At 44.9% G+C, this 25,620-nt stretch overlaps 1 protein-coding gene across 1 annotated transcript in view; it reads right to left on the reverse strand.

The window, feature by feature from the left end:
* The window catches only part of NID2 (nidogen 2), a 64,095-nt gene that overhangs the window by 22,862 nt on the left and 15,613 nt on the right, over nt 1-25,620 (reverse strand). Inside the window, exons 3-10 of the mRNA XM_018558378.1 lie at nt 13,327-13,559; nt 10,382-10,971; nt 8,842-8,991; nt 7,321-7,566; nt 6,833-7,033; nt 5,597-5,824; nt 3,048-3,194; nt 2,327-2,455 (exon numbers count right to left, since the gene is read on the reverse strand). Coding sequence (XP_018413880.1) covers nt 2,327-2,455; nt 3,048-3,194; nt 5,597-5,824; nt 6,833-7,033; nt 7,321-7,566; nt 8,842-8,991; nt 10,382-10,971; nt 13,327-13,559 — 1,924 coding nt within the window. The remainder of the gene's footprint in view (nt 1-2,326; nt 2,456-3,047; nt 3,195-5,596; nt 5,825-6,832; nt 7,034-7,320; nt 7,567-8,841; nt 8,992-10,381; nt 10,972-13,326; nt 13,560-25,620) is intronic.

The following is a 25,620-nucleotide window of genomic DNA, read 5'->3' on the forward strand; positions in this document are numbered from 1 at the left end:
TCATTAAGTCTAGGGGTAGAGGAATAAAGTGTAATACCTACCCGTATTCATCACTCCGGAAGGCTTACTACATCTGTGCAACCCTGTCCCCCTAAAGCCTCGTCTCTATGATGGCGGTCGCATCAAGTACAATGCAAGACCAATAGTGCTGCACTGTACATGAAGATGCCGAGGTCCCGTCTACAACCCAGAGCATTGGAGATAAAAAGCACTGGTGGTCAAGGGAGCTAGGGATAAGGGAAGTATTGCAGCCGTTTCCCCTAGACATAATGAGCTATTAAGCCTTGCAGTACGGGCAGGGAGGACCCCACTGCAAGGGTAATTTTTTTATTCCCAGAGTTCAGATTTAAGCATGCACTCATAAAATAAGTGAGCTTATATAATACAAATTAGTCTCGACTCCTCTCACATCCATTTTTGTTAGAACTGGGTGTTGTCCTGAGCAGAGATGAAGTGGGCAGAGGAGTGATTATGAATACATGAACACAGCACCGTCTTTATAAGCCGGCACTGGACACACAGCAGTATTTATACAGCACCAGACATGCTGACAATGGCAGTTGACACTGCGATACGAGATGGGGATAAAACCGTCCACGCAGAAAGTGGATAATGAAGCAGTGAGAGAAAATATGTGAGCCGCACAGCTTGCAAAAGCGAAAGGAGGATAAAAAAAGCAGATGTCGCGTATAATATACCGCACATAAATAACTTGTGTAACAACTAAAAGAGAGCAAAGCATCCAATCAGATGCCGCCCTTTCCCACCCACCCTCCTGTCAAAAAATGTCTACTGGAATCTAACAGGTCATCCAGGCCAGTACAATGGGGTCCATTAATAATGAGTTGAATAGCCGTGTTTATTTATTGATAAATGTTTTGCCTTCTTTACATAAAAAAAGGATTTTTGTAGGCACAGTTAACCACTTCCCGTCCGCCGAATGTAGAAAAATGGCCTGGGCGGGAGCCTTGTAGATGCGGGTGGGTGTCTTGAAATGTTCTTTGTGCCCGCGCCCAAATTTATTTCAGTACAGTGTTGCATGACTTAATAAATGTCAGTTAAAGTACTGAAAAATAGCCTGGACAGGAAGGGGGTGTAAACACCCTGGTCTTCAAGTGGTTAAATCCTTTTCTCCAGTAGTTCTTTGGGGGACCCACACTTCAACACCTAGGCACTGCTCCCTCTAGGTGGTTCAAGGAGCGATCGGAGAGATGAGTGCCAAACCGATTAAATAACAGGGTTCATCCAAAGTTTAATGTTTAAAATTCGATCACATCAAAATGCCAACGCGTTTTGGGGGCAAACACATCCCCCTTCTTCAGGGCTTAAAGCAATGCAGTAGAAACTGAAGGATTCAGAATAGTGATACCCATAGCAACCTTTGTTTTATGAAAAAGATAGCTCTCCGGGAAGGTACAATGAGTGAAAGGCAGTGGAGGAGGATGGACACTAGGAAAAACTAAAGGCCAGGATCCATCTAGTGACTATAGCATTCCATAAATACTGAACCAGCTCAGAAGCATTGAAACAAATTCCAATGGGAGAAATCTAAGAGGCGCTGGGAATACAAAGCAGCATCATTCGAAGAGCTCACTGGCTCATGTAAGGCACCTCACATGAAACTGGACTATAATGTATAAAAAAAAAAAAAAATCATAGTGGCCAGATGTGCCACCATTGGCACCAATAACATGGATGCTATGGCCCCGCACAGTGGCACATCTGGCAAATGACTCCCATGATTATTTATATATGTAATCCATACAGTATAGTACAATATAGAAAAGCCTGAACTTGAATCAATTTAAAGTTCTGACATGACCTTAAGCCTTGATGAAGGGTGGAGTGCTTCGCCCCCAAAACGCATTGGATGTTGTAAATGTGAACCATTAAAGTGATTGGGAATTTTTTACCATTTGGTATGGCGCTCCTTTAGATTGTTTACGCTTTAACCACTGAAACAAAAGGCAGTGATGGGAGGGTAACATCACCCATCAACTTAACTGTAGCAACAGGCCAACAACAGAGAAAAACAACCCAACACAATTGGGAAGGATCCATGTCCCCCAATGAAAAACTGGAGAAAAGGCTTTTATGTACAAAAATTGTTTTTCCCAGCATTCCCAGGGGCCAGGGGTCTTCAATGCCTGGGACCTCCAAATGCAATCGAAAAAAGAGGAGTGAAAAAAATAAGCCAAAGCCAACCCTCAATGATAACAAAGACCAAGTCACACTTCCACCCGTAGTTCCTTCTGTAGTCAACAAGCAAATGCACACAATGCATTACAAGTATTAGATTGCAATAAAACAAGGACATGCTACTTACATATACAGTTTTGCCCATCCGCGGAGAACACGTAGCCAGGCAGGCACTCGCACCTGAAGTTTCCAGGCAGGTTCATGCAGCGGGTGTTCCGTCCGCAGTTATCGAGCTGTTCCTCACATTCGTTGATGTCTGGAGAGAAACACAAGCAGCGCACACGTTAAAGCTGAGGGTGTCTCTTGGTCATTGGACACTTCCGGGAGTGTTTGATGCCCGTGTCCCTAATTGTGTGCTGCAGCTCCATCCTCCGGCCCCCTACATCAGAACAGGACTCAGCAGTGACATGGGATCAGAGTATTTAACCACAAAATGTGATGACACAGGCATCAGACACTCTTCAAGGTATGGAACATTGAAGAGACTGATGGAGGATGCAGTGCTGGAATAGAGGGTAGGTAGGAGACAAGACTGATGTAGAGGTACAAAAGCTCTTCTCTTGCAGGGCACATTTATTTGTAATTTTTTTTAACCCTGACAGATTCGCTTTCATTTTTGGATAGAAAAAACTTTGGTCAAGTTTTGCATTCCTGCCTGTGTCACCTTGTCTCACACAGACAACCAGGGTGTCACTGGAACAGGAAGTGAGGATATACCTCCCTAGACAACAACAAACATTTGACTTTGACTGGGGCTGGGCTTTAAAAATGCTAAAAACCGCGACCCATCCAAAGACTATATCGAAAACAGTTACTACTGGAGAAAGTAAACCACATATACAACCTACCAGTGCAGTCTCGGCCATCTCCCTGGTATCCAGATGCACAGACACAAGTATAATTCAATCCGGTAGCTGCCTGGCATTGTGCTCTGGTATCACACTGATGGGTGCCATCAAAGCAAGGGTTAGCCTGTACTGGTTCCTGGGAAGAATCTGGCGGGTAAAAACAAATATTTTAATCAGTAAAAAGACCCAGACGCCCAGTAAGCGGTTTACCAAACTTAGAAATAATTAAAAAGAGCCTCAATAAGGAAGAACCGCTCACTCATTCCCTTATTGTCAACACCACCACTACCTTCCCCCCAGTTCAGTCAGAAACCTGTAACGTAGAGTAGAGAAGTGTAAAAACCCCTATCTGGTCTCTTTTTGTTGTCTGTGTCCTGCTGGGGACACTTCCTTTCCTGTTCTATTCCTGGAGACACAACAGGAAATATGAGGAAATCTCCCAAAAGGAGGGAAATTTCCACCATAGCCAGTGCATTTCGGGGGCTATAAGGTTTATCCTTTAAAGTGACACTAAACTCAGGAGATAAATCTTAAAAATGCATTCAGGTACCTTAACTATTAACAGAAATGTATCTTTTTTGTGTATCACTCGGCTGTAGATCTTCAAATCATCTCTGAATTGGTGCCGACACTGTCCTTCCTTCTGGAGGGCAGTAGCGTCACAAGGGGGTGCGGCCCGCAACCGGGTGTCACCATTGCAGGGGTGACACCAAAATGACTGACAGTCATTTTGGTGTCACCCCCCTCTAAAAAGTTGGGCAGTGTCAGGAGAGGACATACCTCATCCCGCCGGGTGAACGTCCCCTCCTGTCTCTGCCGTCGTCCATCTCCAAGATGGCCACCGGCAGGTATCAATTTAGATGGTCGCGCATGCGCGATGATGTCATCGCGCATGCGCAAGGTAACGTTGCGCACGATGACGACACGGCGGGGTGTCACCCGGTCTAGAGAACGGGTGACACCCGACCTCGGGACGCCCCTGCTGGAGGGGAGCGACTTTTGTTCCCCATGGTCCCCGTGTGTTGTAAAGTAGTCACCGCTCCAAGCTCACTCCCATGATGGAATTCAATCACAATACAAATTAGCAAATGTGAGATTGTAGTTCATCACGGGAGCGAGCTTGGAGGCAGATAAGTCAAATTCAAGGAACTTATACTTTTTGTATTTTCAAAAACACATTTAATTATATATGAATGATTACAGAGCTCCATTAATTTGTGTCTTGTATATCTGCCCGCAGTTCAGCTTTAAAAGTTATCTACACTACATCTTCACAAAGCGGCCATGCCCCACAGAGCGCCTCGTTGCATCTTTTCTTGGCGCCCGATGGCCTCTGGCGTTGTTCGGCACTGATCTTAATGGAGAGTTTACAGCCATTCCCCAGCTAGGCTTTCGTTTACTACGGGCTTTGTCACTTAAGACATTTCATTGCCCGCAGCCCCCTAACCGAAGGCTCTGTTTGATTTTCACAAGCATGTAATTTGCCCCGACACTTCCTACACGCTTTGTTCCTCTGACATTGTAAAAGGCACGGCTATCAGCTCCTCTTTGTGTTCGCCTAATGAATGGAGGCACCCCTCTTCCAAGAGACTTTATGGAGAAGATTAGGTTGCTTGACTTCCTGACCCAAATTACTCATGCCCTTACAGAGCAGAAAAGGGGCTTTGTTACATGAAAAGAGCCAGCGAAGGAGACCCTCCTCCGCCCGCTGCCAGCACACGCAACACTAATAAAAGACGGGGAAGAGCCTGCTGAGACTGAAGGAATCCAAAGGGGGGAAAAAAACCCTGAATGATGGAATTGAGGAAAAGGACATCAAACTGATTATTGTGAAGACAATTCCTTGGATTAATTTAAAACCTGGAGAGTGTTAAAGAGGTTTTCCACTTTTAGGTAAAAAGAGGGAAAAAACTCTTCTCATGATCCCCTCTAACTGAAAAGGTGACACCAATGCAGCCTATCCGTTTACTAGAACTGGTGACATCACTGAGAATGCAGCCTATCCATTCACTAGAGACCGGTGACATCACTGAGAATGCAGCCTATCCGTTTACTAGCACTGGTGACATCACTGAGAATGCAGCCTATCTATTCGCTAGAGACCGGTGACATCACTGAGAATGCAGCCTATCCATTCACTAGAGACCGGTGACATCACAGAGAATGTATTCTATCCATTCACTAGAGACCCGTGACATCACTGAGAATGCAGCCCATCCATTCACTAGAGACCGGCGACATCACTGAGAATGTATTCTAGCCATTCACTAGAGACCAGTGACATCACTGAGAATGTATTCTAGCCATTCACTAGAGATCAGTGACATCACTGAGAATGCAGCCCATCCATTCACTAGAGATCGGTGACATCACTGGGAATGTATTCTAGCCATTCACTAGAGATCAGTGACATCACTGAGAATGCAGCCCATCCATTCACTAAAGATCAGTGACATCACTCATGATGCAGTCTATCCATTCACTAGAGCACACAGGAACATTATAAGATAGCAATCTTAAAACAAAATACATTTATCAGGCTCACTTACCATGTACAGATCCAATATGGCTGGTAATAGCGAATCTGAGAACTTGCTCCTCTTTATTATACATAGCAAACACCCTATCAACGGACAGCTTCTGCGCAGTGGGCGGGTACTTCTGTGCGTGGCCGCACTCCTGGTAAGTAACGTTTTGCTTTAATCGGTAAGAGAATCTCTGAACTTCACCACTCTGTGAGGTCACTGTGTACTCCCTGTATGCCGTGGAGGTCACAACTGAAGACAGAACAAGAGAAGACAGAACAGGAGAAGACAGTTATAACTTTATATCAAAGATGAAATTACTTTAGTGCCATTTTTTTAACACCATTTTCATCCGAACCAACCTCATAACATGTGGTTTTAGAAAAATAGCAACCCTTTCCGTAAAAAATCAAAGCTGGTTTTCCTATGATCCTAACAATCCTACACATGTGGAATAAGTGCAAAACCAATTAGCATCTGGTTCATTTTCAGTCAGCCATTTGAACAAGTTAAAGCTCTGTTCCCAAGAACCAGTAGCAGCTTTCCTTCTTGGACCTCAGAGCTCCAATGGTCTTAAGATGAACCTAAAACGAACTATTCCCCATCAGCATATACCCACCACTCCATTTGGCAGAGAAGAGAAATACCTGGTATTTCCGGGTATGGGACAGCATGTGACTGTCAGTACTTTCTCCCAAGTGACAGGGCTGGTGCTTTCTGATTGGCCCCTCGCCCATCTAGTGCCTCCACATAGGGGCAGAGAGAGAGAGAGTGTAAGCTCCAAAACACTTCCTTTCTCCCCTTTACCTGGGTATTTTTCTTCCCCAAGCCCCCAACAGCCTTACAAATGAAAAACCGACAGGGTGCCCCAGGTAACCGGAGTACCTGCAAAATTCCTGTTTAAGAAATGGTGGGGCTGAGCCCCCATTACATCCAACAATGCAACATAGGATACCTCTCAATAGGCTGCAAAGGTCCTGTGTTGCATTATAAGATATCCAAGTGTTGACGTTGTCATAAGTCAAAATTTGCGCACCCAGTCAGCAATCTTAGGGAGTGCATTAAAATCTCACAAAAATTGAACCTCTTTCCACTCCCTGATATATAAAACACTCCCCCGATATATGGAACACTCCCCCGATATATGGAACACTCCCCCGATATATGGAAGGTGAGACACTTTTGCTTTGTATGTCTTAAACCTTGACTATAGACTCCCTTCAATTCATGGACAGTCGAAACCTGACCAATGTCTCTTACCTGATCCAGAATACTGGTAGATCTCATAGTATGGAGCGATCTGCACTGTTGAAGTCTCAGGGATGAATGGAACTTTCCCCCTAATTGTAGACCGTAAATGGATATAATTATCCGAATCGAAGCCGTCCGCGGTTTGTGTGATACGAATGACTTCTTCTCCCGGGGAAAACACAGCTTCAATGTTGTGGACAAACTTTGCCCCTGCACGAAAGGAGAACAGAGAACATAACAGCTACAGTCCTGTGTTCACAATACTAAAGCATGTAAGGTAAGCAGTCAGATTGGAAAGCTATTGAACTTTAAGACTGACAAATCATGCGTCTTGCTAGAATAGTGACCTGTCATTCCCTCTCGTGGTCATGCAACTTCTTGGTGACGTTTTGAGCCCATTCCCACTGCTGTGCATTCATAACAAGCATTTTTATAAACCTTAGCTGTCATGTGTTGCTGTGTGTGTGTTTATACATATATATATATATTATACTCACCAGTAACACTGAATCCATTTTGATGTCCTGGTTTTTCCAATGCAAAAAGCCAGCCGAAAAGGCCACCGATGGCGGTCAGCGGCGTCAGTGACCAGGAAGCAGGTTCAGGGACTTGGCTGATGGCTGTGTAGGCTCTTCCATCATTCACCACAATATATGCATGCAAGTCGATCCCCTCAAAGGTGACCGGTGTCTGTCCCACAAGCAGATTCCCGCTCACTTTCCCATTAACACGGTGTGGTGCTCCTGTAAATGAGGAAAGAGTTTTGTTTACATGAAGTGGGTGGAAACACAAAATGTTGACTGCGAACTGTGTATGTACTAAGAGCAAACGTGTAAGGTGAAGCCGACTTTATCCAAATAGAGGTGGAGATGTGCACAATCTAAACTATTCAGTTACGGGCGTTTGGTAAACAGACAGCAGCTGAGCAAGAACAATGTATATGGTGTACAGGTCAGCATGCTCATTTATTTTTACATGTAAACTAATGTCTGCAGCAAAACAAGTTACATATCCTACAACAGACTGAAGGAAAATCCATAGCAGAGAAGAGACCAGGCAAGAGAGTGGTATGAGAAACAGAAAGACAAGAGCAAAAAGAGAGAGAGAGAGAGAGAGAAAGAGAACGCATAGTGAGAAGCGAGAGACAGGAAAGAGAAGAGAGGAAGGAGAGGGGAGAAAGAGAGGAGGGAGAGAGAGAGGGGGGGGGATGTGGGGGGAGATGGAGAGAGAGAGGAAATAGAAGAGAGAGAGAAGAGAAGAGAGGAAGAAGAGTGGAGAAGGAGAGGGGAGAGAGAGAAAGAAGAGAGAAAGGAGAAGGGAGAGGGGAGAGAAGAGGGACAAAGGAGAGGAGAAAGACGGGGAAAAGGGAGGGGGGGGGGAGAAAGAGAGAGAGAGAATAGAAGAGAGAGAAAGGAGAGGAGAGAGAAGAAATAGGGAGAAGAGAGGGAAGAGCAGAAAGAGAGAAATAAATGTATACCAGAACATGAAAGCCAATAAAAATGTAAGAAAAGATAAAAACAGAAAGGCAAAAAAATGGAAAGAGTAATGTGAAAAGAAAAAAGGTACAAAAGGGAAATAGAATAGACAAATAAAATAGGAGACAAAAAGTAGTGTAAGAAAAAGATAAGAGGAAAAAGATGTAAGAGAATGAGAAAGGAAAAGGGAAAAATTAGAGAAAGTGAAAAAGAAAGACATCAAAAAAGAGAAAGAGAAAGGCTAGTGAGAACAGAAAGAAAAAGTTTAAAAAAGAAAAGAGAAAGTAAAAGTAGATTAGTGAAAATGAAAAGCAAAAGATAAACAGAAGGGCAAAACGAGACACTAAAAAGAGAAATGAAAAGAAAGTAACAAAATACAAGAAAAGGCAAAAGAACCGGAAAGAGAGCTTAGATAAAGTGAAATGAGGAAAGCATGATAAGAGGAAGGAAAAGAAGTATGTGTAAACTGGAAGAAGGGGGACTAGAATAAATACAAAGTAGACAAGCAAAAAGAGCAGCACGTCCAGCAAAACAGCCGATTACCTTTTGGAAGACAGTGTACGCCATTGCCATAGTAGCTGTCCTGGCAGTGGCAGCAGAATCCGGTGGCGTAGTCCGTACAGAAGGCATAAAGAGAACAGTGACCTGGATTCCTGTCGCACGACTCTCTGCTTATCGGGTCAAACGTGAGAACTGCAAAGGAGGAAACAAAACAGCAACCAAATGTTATACTAACAGTTCAGGAATACACATTCAAGAGCTGGGACAGTCCTGGCAGTAAAGTTTCAGCCATTTAGGCCACTGCTGTCCTGGTTTCTTATTAGAGCAGTTTATGAGGACAGCATGAGATGGAGGTAGGGACATGCACCACGGAAGAGAAGCAGGGCTGCGATTTCAGGCCCAAAGTATGTTTTTGTAGGTGCAACCTCCAGGGACATCATCCTTATCCTTGCTTGTTCCATATCTTCACACATACAAGTGCTGCAGTAGTGATATGGAAGACAACTCTAGAGTTTGTGCCATACATTTTTTTTACTCTGGAAGCTATGCCCACAAAAAGGCAGGCGGAGGACAAATGATTACTCCCCAGCATTGCCTGTGGTCTCCCCGAAGCTGATCTTATCACTATCACTGACCATGCCTAGTTCTGCACTGTGTCTCTGTGTGAGGGCAACCATCTTGGTAGAGGCAGGACTTTGCTTCCTCATGTCACAGCGTCCAGCAAAGAGAACAGTTGGAAGCACATCAGTGAAATCACCATATCTGCTGGGACTAGCAATCAGAGGCCTTAGATCCCACACTGCAGATATAAAGCTATGAAGCTGTGGGCACAGAAGTGCCTGAGCTACAAAATGGACATGTTTAGGTACACCATAGACACAATTGGCACGTCTAGATGTTCCTTAATACATAGCAAATACTGTGAGCTCAGTTCCACTTTAATCATTAAAACAGCATGGCAGCTCCCATATTACTATACAGACGTGTCTCCTGTTAAACCTCCATCACCAGGAGTTTGGCAGAGGTGCATTCAGCACTGTACTTCTAGCATTTGTCACGGAAACTTTTTGGATTGATATTTTCAGCATTTTAGGGGTTTAGGTTAAGGTTTAGGATGTAAAGCTTAGGGGGTTAATCGCTGCATGAAAGTATATCCAAATCCAAAACATTTTTCTAATCATGAAAATTTCTGTGAGCTTTATCAGTTAACCCAGCTATCTTCTGTAGACTACTGTAGAACACTGTCCCCCTATAATGATAGAGAAGAGAAGGGGGTGTTTCTGGTCCCAAAAACACATCCTGTCCTATGGTAACTATGCTGCTCTTTCATAGGCACAGCACAATGAGTGAGCATGGTCACCCCAGGACAGGAAGTGTGTTACTGGCATGATCACCAGGTGAACATAAAGGGAAAAAAGAAAACTAATGTGGCCACTACATCTAAGCACTGGTGAGTTGCAATATATCATGTGATTGTTCTTGGGATTAAATACACTTTAACTATGCTTCATTTCATCACACGAGCCACCAAAGAAGCAACATTACACTACAAATTAGACAGACAAATGCCCATTTATCTTACCATCAGTGTCCAGCCCTCCCACATCTACGTTCCCGAAGAAACGGTCACCCCTATAGATGTCATCAGACCTTCGTGGATCCGGATTTGGGGTCACATTAGAGAAATCCTCAGACACCGGCTCAGATGGCTCTTCTTGGGTTTCATAAGATGGAATGTTGCCGAGAACTCTAGTCTCCGATGGCTGAATCTCAGGCTCACCTAAAGGCTCATTCGGGTCATAATTAGTCCAGTTGGGCTCTTCCTGAGACGGGGGTAAGGGATTGTTTGATGTATATAACGTAGCATGATCCTCAGCGTCTATGAATTCCTGACGTCCATCGGGATTCAAGTTTACACTGTCCGTGGTGGGTGGCTCAGTGGTTTGACCTGCTGGGTAGTCTTCATCCTCATAGTTGTCTTCATAGTTGTTGTCCCCGTTGAATTGGCTTTCCAGTTGTCGTTGTTCGGGGAAGTCGTTGTGCGAATTTATCAGCGGGACGTACCGTTGCTGTGTATGAGGGTGAGGCACTTTTGCTGGAATGACATTATCGATCTCTGAAAGGCTACCAATATGGAAGACCCACACTCCAGGAACGCCAACATTACTTGTCCTAAAGTAACGAGAGCAACAAATTAATTAATTAGGATTAGGGAACAATACAGGCTTCTAAAGAACTGCACCTGGTACACATAACTTGTAAAAAGGTCAAAATGAAGAGGTCAGTCCACCCAAAAGCTTCACTTTTTCTGCAATGCCTTACAGAAAGCCCATACACATCAGGATCTCACAACCTAGTGTCCCTGCTAGTCTCATGCACATTAAAGGGCTTGTTGTGAGTGGAAACCAATAAACCTACCAGAACATCTTTGAATTATGGTAGATTGTCCATCCAAACATTAGAAGAACAAAGCTTGAAGTGCACAATGCAATACCCACTGTGGTGTGCTGCAACGCCGATAATTTTGACTTCAAGGAGAACTATGAGGTGAGTGATTTCCAGTCATCCTCATAGTTAGAGCCAACCTGTGACAAAGAAGCTGTCACAGGTCGGCACTATCGATCGGGAAGTGAGCAGAAACATGTCGCCGATCCGCTCACTACTCGATCGTCTCCCTGCAGTGAGCGGTGACTATCAGGTCTGGTTCACACCTGGGCGTTTTACTACGTTCCTACGCTCTGTAAAACGCTCAACATGTGAAAACCAATGATTGCCTATGGGCATGGTTCCCACCTGGGCGTTTTACACGCTGCAAAACGCCCTACGACCAAAGAAGTACAGGAGCTTCTTTGGGGCGTATTTGCCGTGCATATCTATTGGGATACAGCCAGGTAGCCCTCGGAAACGCGCATATTCTATACGCCTAGGTGTGAACCCTGCCTCAGTTATCACCACCCGCAGGGACTCCCCTCTCAGATGCTCCAGCGCTGACTGGAGGAACGGACGGGGGAGGGGGTGGTCACAGCTGGCTCTGCCTCTAGATAGGCAGAGCCCGCTGTCACTCACACAGCTGGGTGGATCTCGATAGCAATGTCGGGATCCGTCCTGGCTGCATCGCTCTCAGTATATTGCGGGCAATAGCCCGCAGTATACTGAGCTTTGGGTCACGGGAGGAGGTTAGTATATGTCCTCCCTTGACCCTTAAGAGAACTTTGGGGAAAAACACTTACCCTATAGTTCTCTTTTAAGGTTGTGCAGCACAACACATGTGAACCATCTGTCCATTGTGGTGAGCTGTGTTAAAAGGATAGTGCTTGTCTGGTTTTAGGTGTCTTGACCACCTAATCAAAATGAATGGGCACAGGGTAGCATGCAAATACTACAATGCACTAGGTGCAAACAGTCCCTACATGTGAAGGAACCCATCAGAAATACAGGACTATGGGGGATATAGTGGTTTAGTACTTCTGCTTTGCAGCACTGGGGGTCCCCCATTTGAATTCCGATCAGGACACTATCTGCAAGGAGTTTGCATGCTGTCCCTGTGCTTGTGTGGGTTTCCCCCGGGTACTCTGGTTTCCTCCCACACTCCAAAGACATGCTGGAACGTTAATTGGCTCCTGTCTGAATCAGTGAAGTATGCATGTGCAATAGGGACCTTAGATTGTAAGCTCCTTGAGGGCAGGGACTGATGTAAATCACTTTGTAAATTGTCGGGCGCTATATAAGTACATATAATAATAAGTAGGATATAGCATTTGGCAAGTGAGATGGTATACGCCATGGACTGTGAACAGGAGATTAGTTGTGTATGAAGGAAAGAAGATTTTAACATCAGTATAGGAAAGGATTCTTTGCAGTGAGAGAAGAGTTAAAAAATATTTTAAAATCATTTTAGGAAGGGGGTTCTCTTTGTGTGGAGTCGAGGTAAGAAATCATTTTAGGAAGGGGGTTCTCTTTGTGTGGAGTCGAGGTAAGAAATCATTTTAGGAAGGGGGTTCTCTTTGTGTGGAGTCGAGGTAAGAAATCATTTTAGGAAGGGGGTTCTCTTTGTGTGGAGTCGAGGTAAGAAATCATTTTAGGAAGGGGGTTCTCTTTGTGTGGAGTCGAGGTAAGAAATCATTTTAGGAAGGGGGTTCTCTTTGTGTGGAGTCGAGGTAAGAAATCATTTTAGGAAGGGGGTTCTTTGTGTTTGAGTCGAGGTAAGAAATAATTTTAGGAAGGGCGTTCTTTGTGGTAAGAGTGGAGGAAAGAAGACTTTAAAATCAGCATAGAAAGGGGGTAAGAGTGATAAATCTTTGGAAAGCCTTTTCAATCCAAATGACCAATGGCAGTACAACCAAAAAAAAAAGAAGCTCAAATGATTTTCTTACAGCTAATAGTACTGCACTTCCCAAGTTTAGTAACTTTTTAGATAACTTCTCTTATGTTATACTGATGGAAGCTTCCCTTCTCCCTTCCATTGCAATGGCTCCTTTGAAACAAAGTAACAATTAGACTTTAAATTAAGAAGCAGATTGAACTTACTGATAAAGATTCTTCACAGACTGTTCGGTATTCGTGACGCTGTAAAAAGGCGCTTCCTTCTTCAACTGCTCCGACTCTCCCCGGCTGAATCCCACTCTGGCGGGGAGGTCGAGCTGCACATTGTACGACTCCTTTGGCCTTGTTCCGAAAAACTGAAGCCCGTGTTCGGGATACAGGAATATGGCGTAAGTGTCTGAATCGTCATACGCCAGCGCAGCCTGGAATGTGTTAATCTAGGAACAAAAATAGAAAAACATGGTTATGAAATCATGAACATAATGTACTGTATAAAGGCAGAAACAACACAATTAAAATATGTCAACACACAGAAACAGCCCTTTGGGGGGGAGGGGGAGAGGGCCTGCAAATGGCTATGGTATGGCAAATGGTATTTCCAAGTCACATTTAGAGCCTCATTCACTACATATGCATTTTCCAACGCATAGACAAGGCAATCTGCCTTATGTCCTTTGAGTTGAGTTCACATCAGTGGGCATGCTGCATTTGTACGCAGTCCAGCATGTTGCGATGAGTTCCCAGGTCCGCCTTTTATGAATGGGCTCCCACCATCTCTGCTGGATTTTTATTTTATGTGAACAGGAGCGGGAACACACAAAGGCGGACAGAGCCACCCAAATCCCCCAGATGGCCAGTAACCGAGTCAGGAAGATCTCTGATGGTGAAACCAGAGACAGCCGCAGTCCACCAAGCTCCAGCTGTAACTAGCATATCACTAGCATATCACTTTTGGGTGACAACTTACGATAATCGTACAATCGCGGGATTTCCCGCGATTATCGTACGATTATCGTAAGGTGTGTGGGGACCTTTGGAGGATGTCTGCACAATCTCCCTTGTATCTCTAAGCCAGCTTTTCTACACCTTGTTCTGTTTGCATGCTTGTGAATATGCCATCCTGGGGTGCGGGGGCTACTTCTTTTACACAAAGCTCCCCTCTCATTTCCTGCTCATGTGACATCCCCTCTCATTCTTGGTGTTACACCAAAGAATCCGCAGAATGAAAGAATGCTGCAACTGTTCCTTCTCATATTATAGCACTGAGGCTGCTCAGGTGGTTATAATGAAAGCAGAGCCTCCCACCTAGCATTCAGTTTAGGATTTAACATTGCAAGGCTTACATACATATAAAAAGAACAGCAGCAGCTAAAATGTGCAAAAATCCTTGCAGTGTATACAACTCAGGAGTGGATTGTGTTTTCTCTAAGGGTTAGTTCACACCAGCCCCAGGCAAACAGCTAACTACACAGATGAGATACATTTAAGGAATCAGTTTATACCAGCCAAATGATTTGTGTTCCTCTTCATCCAGTTCTGAAATTCATACAGCTCTGTCACACAGCACAGTCCTGTCTGGCAGGGCTGGAGACCTGAATTTTCTCTGCTGCAGATTACTAACACATACAGGTCTTGTCCCTCCCCTAGCCTGTGACTGGACAGTGAAAGGAGAAGTGAGCAGATTGATGAACTCATCTGTCACTCTGCTCTCTCCTCCTATTAGCAGGTTCCATGTTAGCACATCTGAGTCTGAGCTCTACTGTACAGGGACTGCAAGGTGCCGCTACCATGTCATATTCCAGCACTTAATCTGCTTGAATTTCTAAAAATAATAAACAATGGAATTTTGCTCCAGGAAGATGTTGTTTATGTGAGCGATTAATAAGGATTCTCCTAAATCCTAAATGTGAAAACACAAACTCTGTGTCCTTGTTGACATTAACAAAGAAGATTAAAAGTAACACTTGGCGTCTTTGTATTCCGTTATAATAAAGTAACCAACCCAGAGCAGCTCCATTACAGATCTGTAGAAGGCCCAGCACCCGTTATTATAGGATTGCTCACTCATGTGACACAACGCAGGTCAATCAGTGACTCTGGACTCTGTAATTATCTGGTCAATAAATAACAGTAGGAGGCGGATTCCCGGCACTGCTGCCCCTTGATCCTTTAAAGTGCAAATGCATGTGAATCTGTCAAGCATGAAAGGGATGAGGAGGAGGAGGAGGATGTAGAACACATAAACTATACCTACAGTCATCAGCACCAGTCCAATTCATCATGGCCACTGACAGCACAGCTTACATACAGCAACACAATGCATCATGGAGGGAGCTTTCTTTCCTGCTTTAGACTGAAACTTCTGATATATCGAACTGCTGTGCACGGGAACAACAATCCAAGCACCCTTGTGCAGGGTGACTGGTCTGGTCTTTACCCCATCCTGTAATAAAGACCGCTCACTGCTGCTCTCTCTCCTTCTGCAGAGTGACTGGTCTTGTCTCTGCCCCCTCCTGTAATAAAGACCGGTCACTGCTGCTCTCTCCTTGTGCAAGGATGAATGGTCTTGTCTCCGCCCCCTCCTAATAATGACCGCCCACTGCTGCTCTCCCTTGTGCAGGGTGACTGGTCTTGTCTCCGCCCCCTCCTAATAATGACCGCCCACTGCTGCTCTCCCTTGTGCAGGGTGAGCGGTCTTGTCTCCGCCCCTCCTGTAATTTCTACAGGCAGCCTGTTGTGGGTGGAACCTTCTGGGCCCCTCCCACAGCTCTGCTCAGGCTATGTGCAGCACAGTGATGATGTCAACAAAAACTTTACAAGGTCAAATCTGGCTTTGCAGAGGTATCTGGGGGACACCAAGTGGATTTATATCGTTTGTGGCTATTGAGGAATATATTTCAATGAACATTTTTGGATCCAGATTTCAGCTTTAAATGCAAAGATTGCCAAGTATGATTCCACCTTCCCGACGCATGTAACCACCGTTCCATGCTGGAAGCATACAGGTCATTTTTTTGGGCAGACCGGAGTTCAGCTTTAAAACTAGGGCTGTCCAAATTAACAATTATTTCGCGATTAATCATTAATCTTTTTTGAAACTTTCTGCACGAACGCCAGCCAAGGCATTGGCCTATACACATACAGCACAGCAATGAAGAAATAAAATGAACTAGGATGACACTAATCCAGCACGGTATTATTCTGAGTTGCCCCACTCAAGCGGCGGCCATATTGAGTGGGGCACGTGAGATTAATAACATGCTGGATTAGTGTGATCCTAGTTCATTTTATTACTTCATTGCTGTGCTGTATGTGTATAGGCCAATGTAGTTGGATCTGTATGTGCGTTATAATTAATCGAAATGAATCGATAAATCGATTTTAAAAAATTTCGATTAATCGAACATGAAAATTTTAATCAGTAACAGCCCTATTTAAAACCCATTTTATTTTCTTCCTGTGTTCATTGGGGATATTTCCCTTCACTTCCTATCTCAGAGACACAAAAGGGTGCTAAGAGGAAGTCTCTTTAGGGTGGGGGGAAAAAATCCCCTCTTAGTTGTCACAGGTACAGATGTCCCCATTGGATGATGCCCCCTCTTTTCCTGTTCTGGTGGCAAATGTAGGATGTTCTCTCTTTCCCGATGACCAATGGTCACCAGTAAAAATGGAGAGGGCAAGGCAAGTCTCTCCATGGGGGATACCAAAGGGGTTCTCACCCAACATTCCCCGTCCGACCTCAACCCCCCTACACACACATCACATCCACACACTCACTCTATCTAAAGCAGAAACCGTTTGGGATTTAGATATGCTTGACTTGCAGGGTCTGCTTATTTACTAAGGGGTCCCTTGTCCTTGCCAAAAAAAGCTGCACCAAATAAAAGAAAAGGCCTGTGAATGAATGGCTAGGGAACATTTACAAGTTGCATAAAATCCTCTTCTGCAGTACAAAGCACAAAGGAGCCAACCCATGCACGGATATTTTTGCTTGGGGTCGGATTTTTTTATGACCAGCTGTGTTCCCGAGTGGGGATGACTGTGTGCCTTAAAGTGAACCTGTAAATACATGGAATTTTCTATCCCCTTTGAAAGGTGGACTATCAACTACCTACACGTCTGCTTCTTAAAACAGCGTTTTGGGTACTCATTGACATGGCAGTTGTCCAATTATAGAGTGCTCTGCCAGTCTATAGGCTGCTTTAGGTACGCCCTAGGACAGAAGTGGGCAAATCTAGCCCTCCAGCTGTGCTTTAACTACAAATCCCAACAGGCCTTTGGGAGTCATGCCTGTCACTGTCAGTCTTGCAATGCCTCATGGGACCTGTAGTTCCACAACAGCTGGAGGGCCAGAGTTGCCCAACTCTGCCCTAGGAGCCCCCCTCCCCAAATCGCATATGGAAATTCTGACTTTCCAGAACTCAGGGCATAGGCACACACCTACACGCTCAGGGCATAGGCTATTTATGTAGTAGGCATTGCTTTATGGTATGCAAGTTAGAGCCATATGTGTATGCACAGGTTAATTTTAAAGTATCAAAAACCATAAGAAGTTTCAGAGGCTCTTGCATTTTGTTTTTTAGGTCTCATTCACACTGTAAATCGGCCCGCACGTACAGCTCCATGCTGCGTGCACAGCCGTATCAGGCAGCTCCCGGGAAGGACAGGTGCTGCATGTGGTTAGTACGCAGCCCCCTTTTTTCTCTATGGGACTACGCGGCCGTACAATCCCCTACACTCACCCGCCCTGCACGTCCGTACAGGTGCGGGTGAGCGTACTCTTACGCTGACAGGATGGATCCTGTCTGCGTCCGAGCCAGGAAACATGCACCCCTACGGACCTGCACTTGAGGTGAGCGTAGGGGGGAGTACGGCCGCATAGTCCCATAGAGAAGGACGGGGGCTGCGTACTGATCACACGCAGCACCTGTCCCTGTCCCACCTGTTTTAATGTACGATAGTTTTTATAAATATAAATAAAGAGATGAACAGATACCAGTTTTGCGAGTACAAGTACTGGTACTTGCCGAGTACTTACAAGTACGAGTACTGATACATTTTTGTTTATTGTCATGCGACAGTTTTTCTATGGGCCGATTCCTGTGTGAATGAGGCCATATTGTGGTCTCTGCCCAGGATGGGGAGATTCATCATCCTTATTTATTAGGGTTGCACAGATACCAAGTACAGTACTCGGTACAAGTACGAGTACATGTACCGATACTTTTGAGCTCCAAGACTAGACTAGAGAAAAATTCAAAATTTAGGAAGCAGCTGTCATTTGGACGGAGCACACGGAGCTCCTGGGATTTGTACATCTCTGTTTTAATGTACGATTTAGTTTTTATAAATATAAATAAAGAGATGAACAGATACCAGTTTTGCGAGTACAAGTACTGGTACTTGCCGAGTACTTACAAGTACGAGTACTGATACATTTTTGTTTATTGTCATGCGACAGTTTTTCTAAAACAATACAGACTAATGATTTCAGGACAGTGGTGGAGCGCCAGAGCCAGGTCCCAGCTGCAATTGCTGCAACCCCGGTAGTTTTCATGAAAATGCCAAGTATCTGCACTGGTACTCGAAAAGTATCTGTGCATCCCTATTATTTATCTTGCTGTGACCACTGTCACCAAGCAATGGGGAATATCCACATTTTTGAGTTGTCACGAGAACAGTAATAGAGGTGAACTCCTCCCGTGACCACTAAGAGGGGATTTCTCCTTACCATGGAACAGGAAGTAAATGGGAATCTCTCCAATGGGACACACACATACACATAGATGACCTTTAACCCGGCTCTATACAAAACTAAAAAGTTTCGGTTTTAGATTAAGTTAAAGCATAGCAGGTGAGGAAATACAAAATTAAAGTGATATTAAAAGGCAAAAATGTTTTTCCCTCCCCCCCATGTAAATGTTAGCACTTACCTTAAATTATGTCTCTTATTCTGGTCTTCCTCTTCTTTCCCCATGTTTTCATCCGTCCCTCCAGCGGTGCGACGTCACTCCGATCCAGTGCTGACTGCTCTGCCCCTCCGATCCAGCGGTGTCTGCAAGTGGGTGCACGCGTCCATAGACTTGCCTTGCGTCTCTGCTCCTGATTCTCGGCGCGGGAGCGAGCAGCGATAGCGAGGTAAGTTTAAAATGATTTCAAACGTTTTTTTTGGTTTTTTTTACACTTCTTGCCTATATCTACTGCATGCTAGCAGTAGATATAAGCAAAAAAAACGGAGGGTTTAGAACCCCTTTAAGTGTCTTGCATACCGCTGTACTAAACCGTGCCCGTGTTCCAAGCCCTGAATCCCTGTAGGTTGCTCTAGTCTTCTAAGTATTGCAATGTTTCAGGCTGGTCTGGTGTAATGATTGGATGGGAGATGTCTACCAACAAAGCGATCGTCTACAACTTGGACCGACAACAAGTTGGCTGGTCTGGTGTAATGATTGGAAGGTATTTGTCTACCAACCAAGCGACCGTCTACAGCTTGGACCGACAACTAATTGGCTGCAGGTCGTCCTGTTCATGTTGGGTGTTTAGGATACAGAATTCCGGCTGTGCATCGCATCACTGATTAAACTGCAGTATAAGATGCAGATGACTTTAGCAGCCTCTGTGCTGTTCAACAGGAAGCCGGTTATTTACTCTTGCGGCTGGAGCCAAGGGAGGCTGTGTGAAATCTCCATTTACGGAGAATTTGGCACCGAGGCTTTAACTAGCCCCTCATGTCCAGGGCCACTGTCTTTCCCAGTGGAGAGCTCCCGGAGAGGCCCTCTTTGATCCTTTGTTTGAGGAACGTCAAGCTGCAGCCCATCAGTAGTTCTAATACAGCCCAGCTAATGAGGCAGGAGGCTCCCTGCTCTGCTCTGTTTGATTAAAATGAACATTTCCAAGAAGAATGCCAGTGGGGCCCACCGCTGGCCCCCCGAACCATTCGATCTCAAGGCGTGCCAATTAGGGGGATGGCGCTAAATGTTCCGGCTAAAGTTTCAGTAAAACCCCAGATAACCTCCCACTTACCCACAACCCTTTACTGCTGCTACAAGAGGTGGAATGCATTTCATTTTGAAAAGGCCGTGTTGTATGTTAATACTGGAAAGGAAAGGGTAGACTGTAACCTAAATCCCTCCGGCCTTCTTCAGCATCTGTCAGATTGTTCTTTAGAAGGATTTGTCTTTGCAAATAATGCAATGATGATCCTTCTATGGTTCTTAAATATGAATTCCAGCCATCCCATCGGTTTTTCACAGTTGTACCGGCTCCTCTCCTCCTGGACTGAAATGGCTTCCTCTGATTTCACTGCACACTGTGAGCTTCTTGCAATGTGTATTAGAAGCTGCAGCGACATCCTCATCAACATGCTAAATGACATTATTAAATAAAACCTGTTCTCCATACATACTTTATATTCTGTGTTTCTCTATGGAAAACAAACAGATTATGTTTGGTAGGAGGGCCAGCAAGGTTCTCTACATAGCTTCATCTAAACAGAAAGCTGTGTTAATTCCCACATGTGATACTGAGCCTCTATGATTGAAAGAACTGAAATCCAATGAATGAAAGGGGCAGACCATGGACAGACAGGCTGTGAAGGAAAGAACTAGATCAGGGGTGGGCAACTCCGGGCCCCAGCTGTTGTGTAACTACAAGTTCTATGAGGCATTTCAAGACTCTGGCACCCACAGGCATGATTCCCAGAGGCAGAGGCAGAGGCATGTTGGGATTTGTAGTTAAAGCTGTGCTGGGGGGCTTGAGTTGCCCACCCCTGGGCTAGATGATGCTGAATGTCCTCCAGCCAGGAAATTAGGCGGACTCTATCTGACTTGCTGCAGCTTCTAATGCACATTGTGAGGAACTCACAGCATGCAGTGACATCAGAGTAAGGAATTTCAGTCCAGGAGAGGAGCCGGTACAACTGAAGGGAAGGCTGGAGTTCCCGCTGCTACTGCCTGGATCATACAGCAGGACATAAAAAAACCATAAAGTGTATTTATAGTTTTACCTCTGTAGTTGTACATCAAGTTTTATAGGGAAGGAATTAGAACCACTGTCAGGTTTTACTGCTGTCAAGGACCCCATTAGAGAGATTTCCCCTTACTTACTGTCCCGGGAACACACGTTTCCCCAAACAGGAAGTGAAGAAAACAGCAACACAGACAGAAGTAAAACAATCCCTTTTTTTGAAGTTCAAGTGACACTCAACTCAGGCGTTAAATCTTAAAAATACATTCAAGTTGTCTTAACTATGAACAATGTATCTTATTTCTGTATCACTCGGCTGTAGATCCTCCAATCATCTCTGAATTGGTACTGACACTGTCCTTCCTTCTGGAGGGGGGCTACTTTTTTTCCCCATGGTCCCTGTGTGTGTTGTAAAGTAGTCACTGCTCCAAGCTCACTCCTGTGATGGACTACAATCTCAATACAAATTATTAAACTAAACATGAGATTGTAGTCCATCCCGGGAGTGAGCTTGGAGCGGTGACTACTTTACACCACACACAGGGACCATGGGGAAAAAAAGTAGCCCCCCTCCAGAAGAAAGGACAGTGTCAGCACCAATTCAGAGATGATTGGAGGATCTACAGCCGAGTGATACACAAATAAGAGACATTTTTGTTAATAGTTACGGTACTTGAATGTATTTTTAAGATTTAACGCCTGAGTTGAGTGTCACTTCAAGTAGGAGAATGGTAGCACCCCTGTCAGTTTTTTTGGTGCTGTCTATTTTCCCAATGCAGAGTTTCCCTCACTTCCTTTCTGGTAAAAGGTTGTCCCTAGAACAGGAAGTGAGGGGAAATCTCATTAATGGAACCCCAGATAGCAGATAAACCTGACATGGGTTCTAACCTTTCTCCACTCTATCCCACATTACAAAACAAATTGACTATAGTTACACTTTAAAGGGACACAGATGGCAACAAGTACTGGATAGATTCTAAACTTTCCGAATTTTGTAAAAAATAAAAACAAATAAAAGCTGGGGTGGGGAAAGGTTTTTACCTCTATATCCTGTGCGGATGACTTAACAGGAAGTAACAAAATCTCAGCAGAATCACAGAAGCCAACAAAACTATGACAACCTTCTAAATTCTGTGCAAACAAAAGATTTTACATGCTAGCTAGATGAAAAGTTTGTTATACAATAGTCTGATTTTATCCAGGCGGCAGCACATCCCACCCCTTGACATTCTACAAAACGCAGAACTGTGACTAAAATCTGGAAAAGCCACCGCCAGCTATATACATTGTGTGCTCCATATGTGGAAGATTCTCTGAGCCCAATCTGGTCACTGTGCGTGCAGCTGTGTCTTCCTCTCGTGGTAATGCACCCACATTTCTTCTTTTACAGGCCTGTTTTATTTAAACAACTGTCCACAAACCATTTTCTCTTCAAGGAACACATGCCACATTCCCGCAGCTAGAAATACTTCTTTTAATTAGTTTGGAAAGGGAAAGAAAAAAAAGTCTTGAACAAATAAACTTGAAATCTGTTATTATCATTCCCGGTTGCCCCCACTGGAGAATGCACACTTGATCCTAGTAGGGGGTACAATTACCCTTCCAGGAACAAACACATGGAGGAAAACATCTAATGAGCTCACAAATCCAGAGCACATCCTTCAGGGGTCCTCAGTTCCAGTCATATGTGAACAAGATGGATGTTGTTAGCGGAGAAGAATGGGGCATGCCATGCACGCACAGGGCCTCCCCGAGATTCCAGGCCAGGGAAAGCATTAAGCTGGCAGTCTGCGGCACTCAAGGTTTGTAAAGAGGATTGGACTTCTAGGCAAACACTACGCACTTAAGAGAGCAAAAAAGATCTGAGGCTGTTGATGAGCCATTTACAGCTGAGTCAACAAGAGGGTATTGCTGGTTTGCAAAGGGTCAGTGAAAATGAAGGATTACATTCCCATGGGAGAATGAAAACAAAAACTTCCATGTCCGCTAAATAACCTGCACGGGTTGAGTGCATTCAATGAGATATGTTCTGGTGGCCCTGAAGACAGAATTCCCAGGAGATAACCAATGCTCCTTAAAAAAAATACTGCTGCCTTCTATTTTTAGTTAGAAGCCTACAGTAGTTGTCAACTTACAAGTTATGAGGAGCTTCAACTGCGGCCCCTGACATCACCAAAGGCCCACGCTTAATGTCAGTCTATGTGATGTTAGAGAGGACTTTCAAAGACGGCAGGCCAGAAAAGGAAATGATGGTCGGAGACTAGGGGACATGCTACAGGTGTGGCAGGAGACATCCTGCAGAAGACCGTGAGAGACTGGAGACATGTTACATGAGGCTAGTAGACATTGCTGCTATTACTTCTTTACAAAGCAATGCTTCCACTACCACAATAGACGTCCGGGGTCCAATGGGCCATCTGGCCGCCACCAGGGTTATAGAGTCTTTTCTATGGATGTCTAAGGAAGCCACAAAATAACAGGTTCCCTTTATAGACCCTTTTACTACCAATGCTGGATTTTCCCACACTTTCCTGCTCCCCCATCAGAGTGTTTGCAAATGAGGGTCGCAACGACATACAAAGCCATCCACAACTCTACTACAAGCTACATCACCAACCTCTTCTCACAATATCACCCAAACCATGCCTTCCCTCTCCACCACATACAAGACCTCCTGTTCCCTATCTTCCCCGTCAACTCCTCCCATGCTTGCCTCCAGGACATTTCCAGAGCCTGTCCCTTCCTCTGGCTATCTCCTACTATGTCTGCCTTTATCCAATCCCTGAAAGCTCATCTCTTCAGGGAAGCCTATGCTGTCTCAACCTCTACTTTTACTCTCTCGTCCTTCACAATGAATGCCTTTTTTATCCCTTGCCCCTCCCTTTAGATCGTATGCTTTCATGAGCAGGATCCTAACCCTCCTGTATTGAACTGTATTGTAATTCCCTTTATTTTGTAAAGAGCTGTGCAAACTGCTGGCACTATATGAATCCTGTATGATAATAATGTGACCGTCGCCCCTTCCTCCAACTATGTAACACACGGAGCCTCAGCAGCCAATAGGAAGGCCCAGTCTCAGCCCTGTAGGGACAGGATAAGGGCCGAGGCCTGCACCTGCTTTGCAGTGCACAGTAATTCACATCATGCATGTTATAGTATGCTGCATCTGAGAAAATGTTGCAGGTCCGATTTTAGGTCTTTGAGCAGCATTTTCTTCAGGTAAGCACTTCAGCCTAATACTCCAAGGGCTAGTTTACACCAGCCTCAGTGCGTTCTGGCCCGATTCTGGCTGGAACGCACTGGATCGCATTACGGCCGGCTCACTTTGTTTCGGGGCGGGAGGGAGAGTGGCGGTGCATTGAACTCAATGGCACTGCAGCCACGCTTTCCGGGCCCACAGTGCGAGCGGCCAAATGGGAATGCGTGGCACATGAGTGCCTGCATTCCAGTCCCGTGCAGTTAGAAAAAATGTTGCATACATTATTTTTTCTGACTGCACCGATCCTGAACGCATGCACTGATATGCCCCGCTTTCTGGTACGGGCGATTGCATTGCGGTTGGAGGGTGTGGCTGCGGTGCCATTGAGTTCAATCCACTGCCACCCCCCCTCCCGTCCCAAAACAAAGTGAGCCGGCCGCAATGTGATCTAGTGCATTCCGGGCTACAATCGGGCCGGAACACACTGGGGCTGGTGTGAACTAGCCCTTAAAGTATGCATCCTAAGTTAATATTATCAACACAAGGGTAGGCAGCCTCAGCACTCCAACTGCTGATAAACCCTATCATGCCTGTGGGAGACATGTCTGTAGCTGCAGACTTGCAATGCCTCATGAGACTTGCAGTTCCACAACAGCTGGAGTGCTGAAGTTGCCTACCCCTCGGCTAACAATTCAGCTTAAAAAAATTAACTTCAGCAAATACTTATTCCTATTTAACCCTTCAAAAGTATTTACCATTGCAGCACAGGCCTGTTAAAAACTCCCTGGCCCTTTAAACGAGTGCCTTTCCCCAGCAGGACACAATGAACTCTCACACCCAAGCAATATTGATATACATGGAGGAAGCTCTGGTCACATAGTTGTCACATCTGCCTTTAAGTGGTGTATTGCCAAATCTGTCCAATATTGGCCAAAGTCCGGCACAAGTCAAGGCATGCAGCCAGATCTGGACATGTATGGCCGGGGTGTAAAGAAGGTCATCAGGGGCTACTATGCAGGAAAATGTCTTTCCCGAGGAGTAGAATGTTATGTCCATTATTTCACCTCTGATGAGCTTTTTAAAACATTTTCATACATCAGAATATTATCATATTTTCCAACAAAGAAATAAAAACAAACAACGGAAAATGATCATCACACAATGACTGGTTGTATCACATCTGCAGGAAGTGTTCTATACAGACATAGTCAACACAGAGAATTTACTCATCTGCAACCGTCTATACCGGTGTTTCTCAACCGTTTAGGAGTCAAGGCACATTTCTAAACTATGCAAAATCTCGAGGCCCCCCTAGTGTGTTCCTAGAATGTGCACCA

Source organism: Nanorana parkeri, unplaced genomic scaffold, assembly GCF_000935625.1.
Source record: "Nanorana parkeri isolate BGI_ZX_2015 unplaced genomic scaffold, ASM93562v1 scaffold335, whole genome shotgun sequence".
NCBI lineage: Eukaryota > Metazoa > Chordata > Amphibia > Anura > Dicroglossidae > Nanorana > Nanorana parkeri.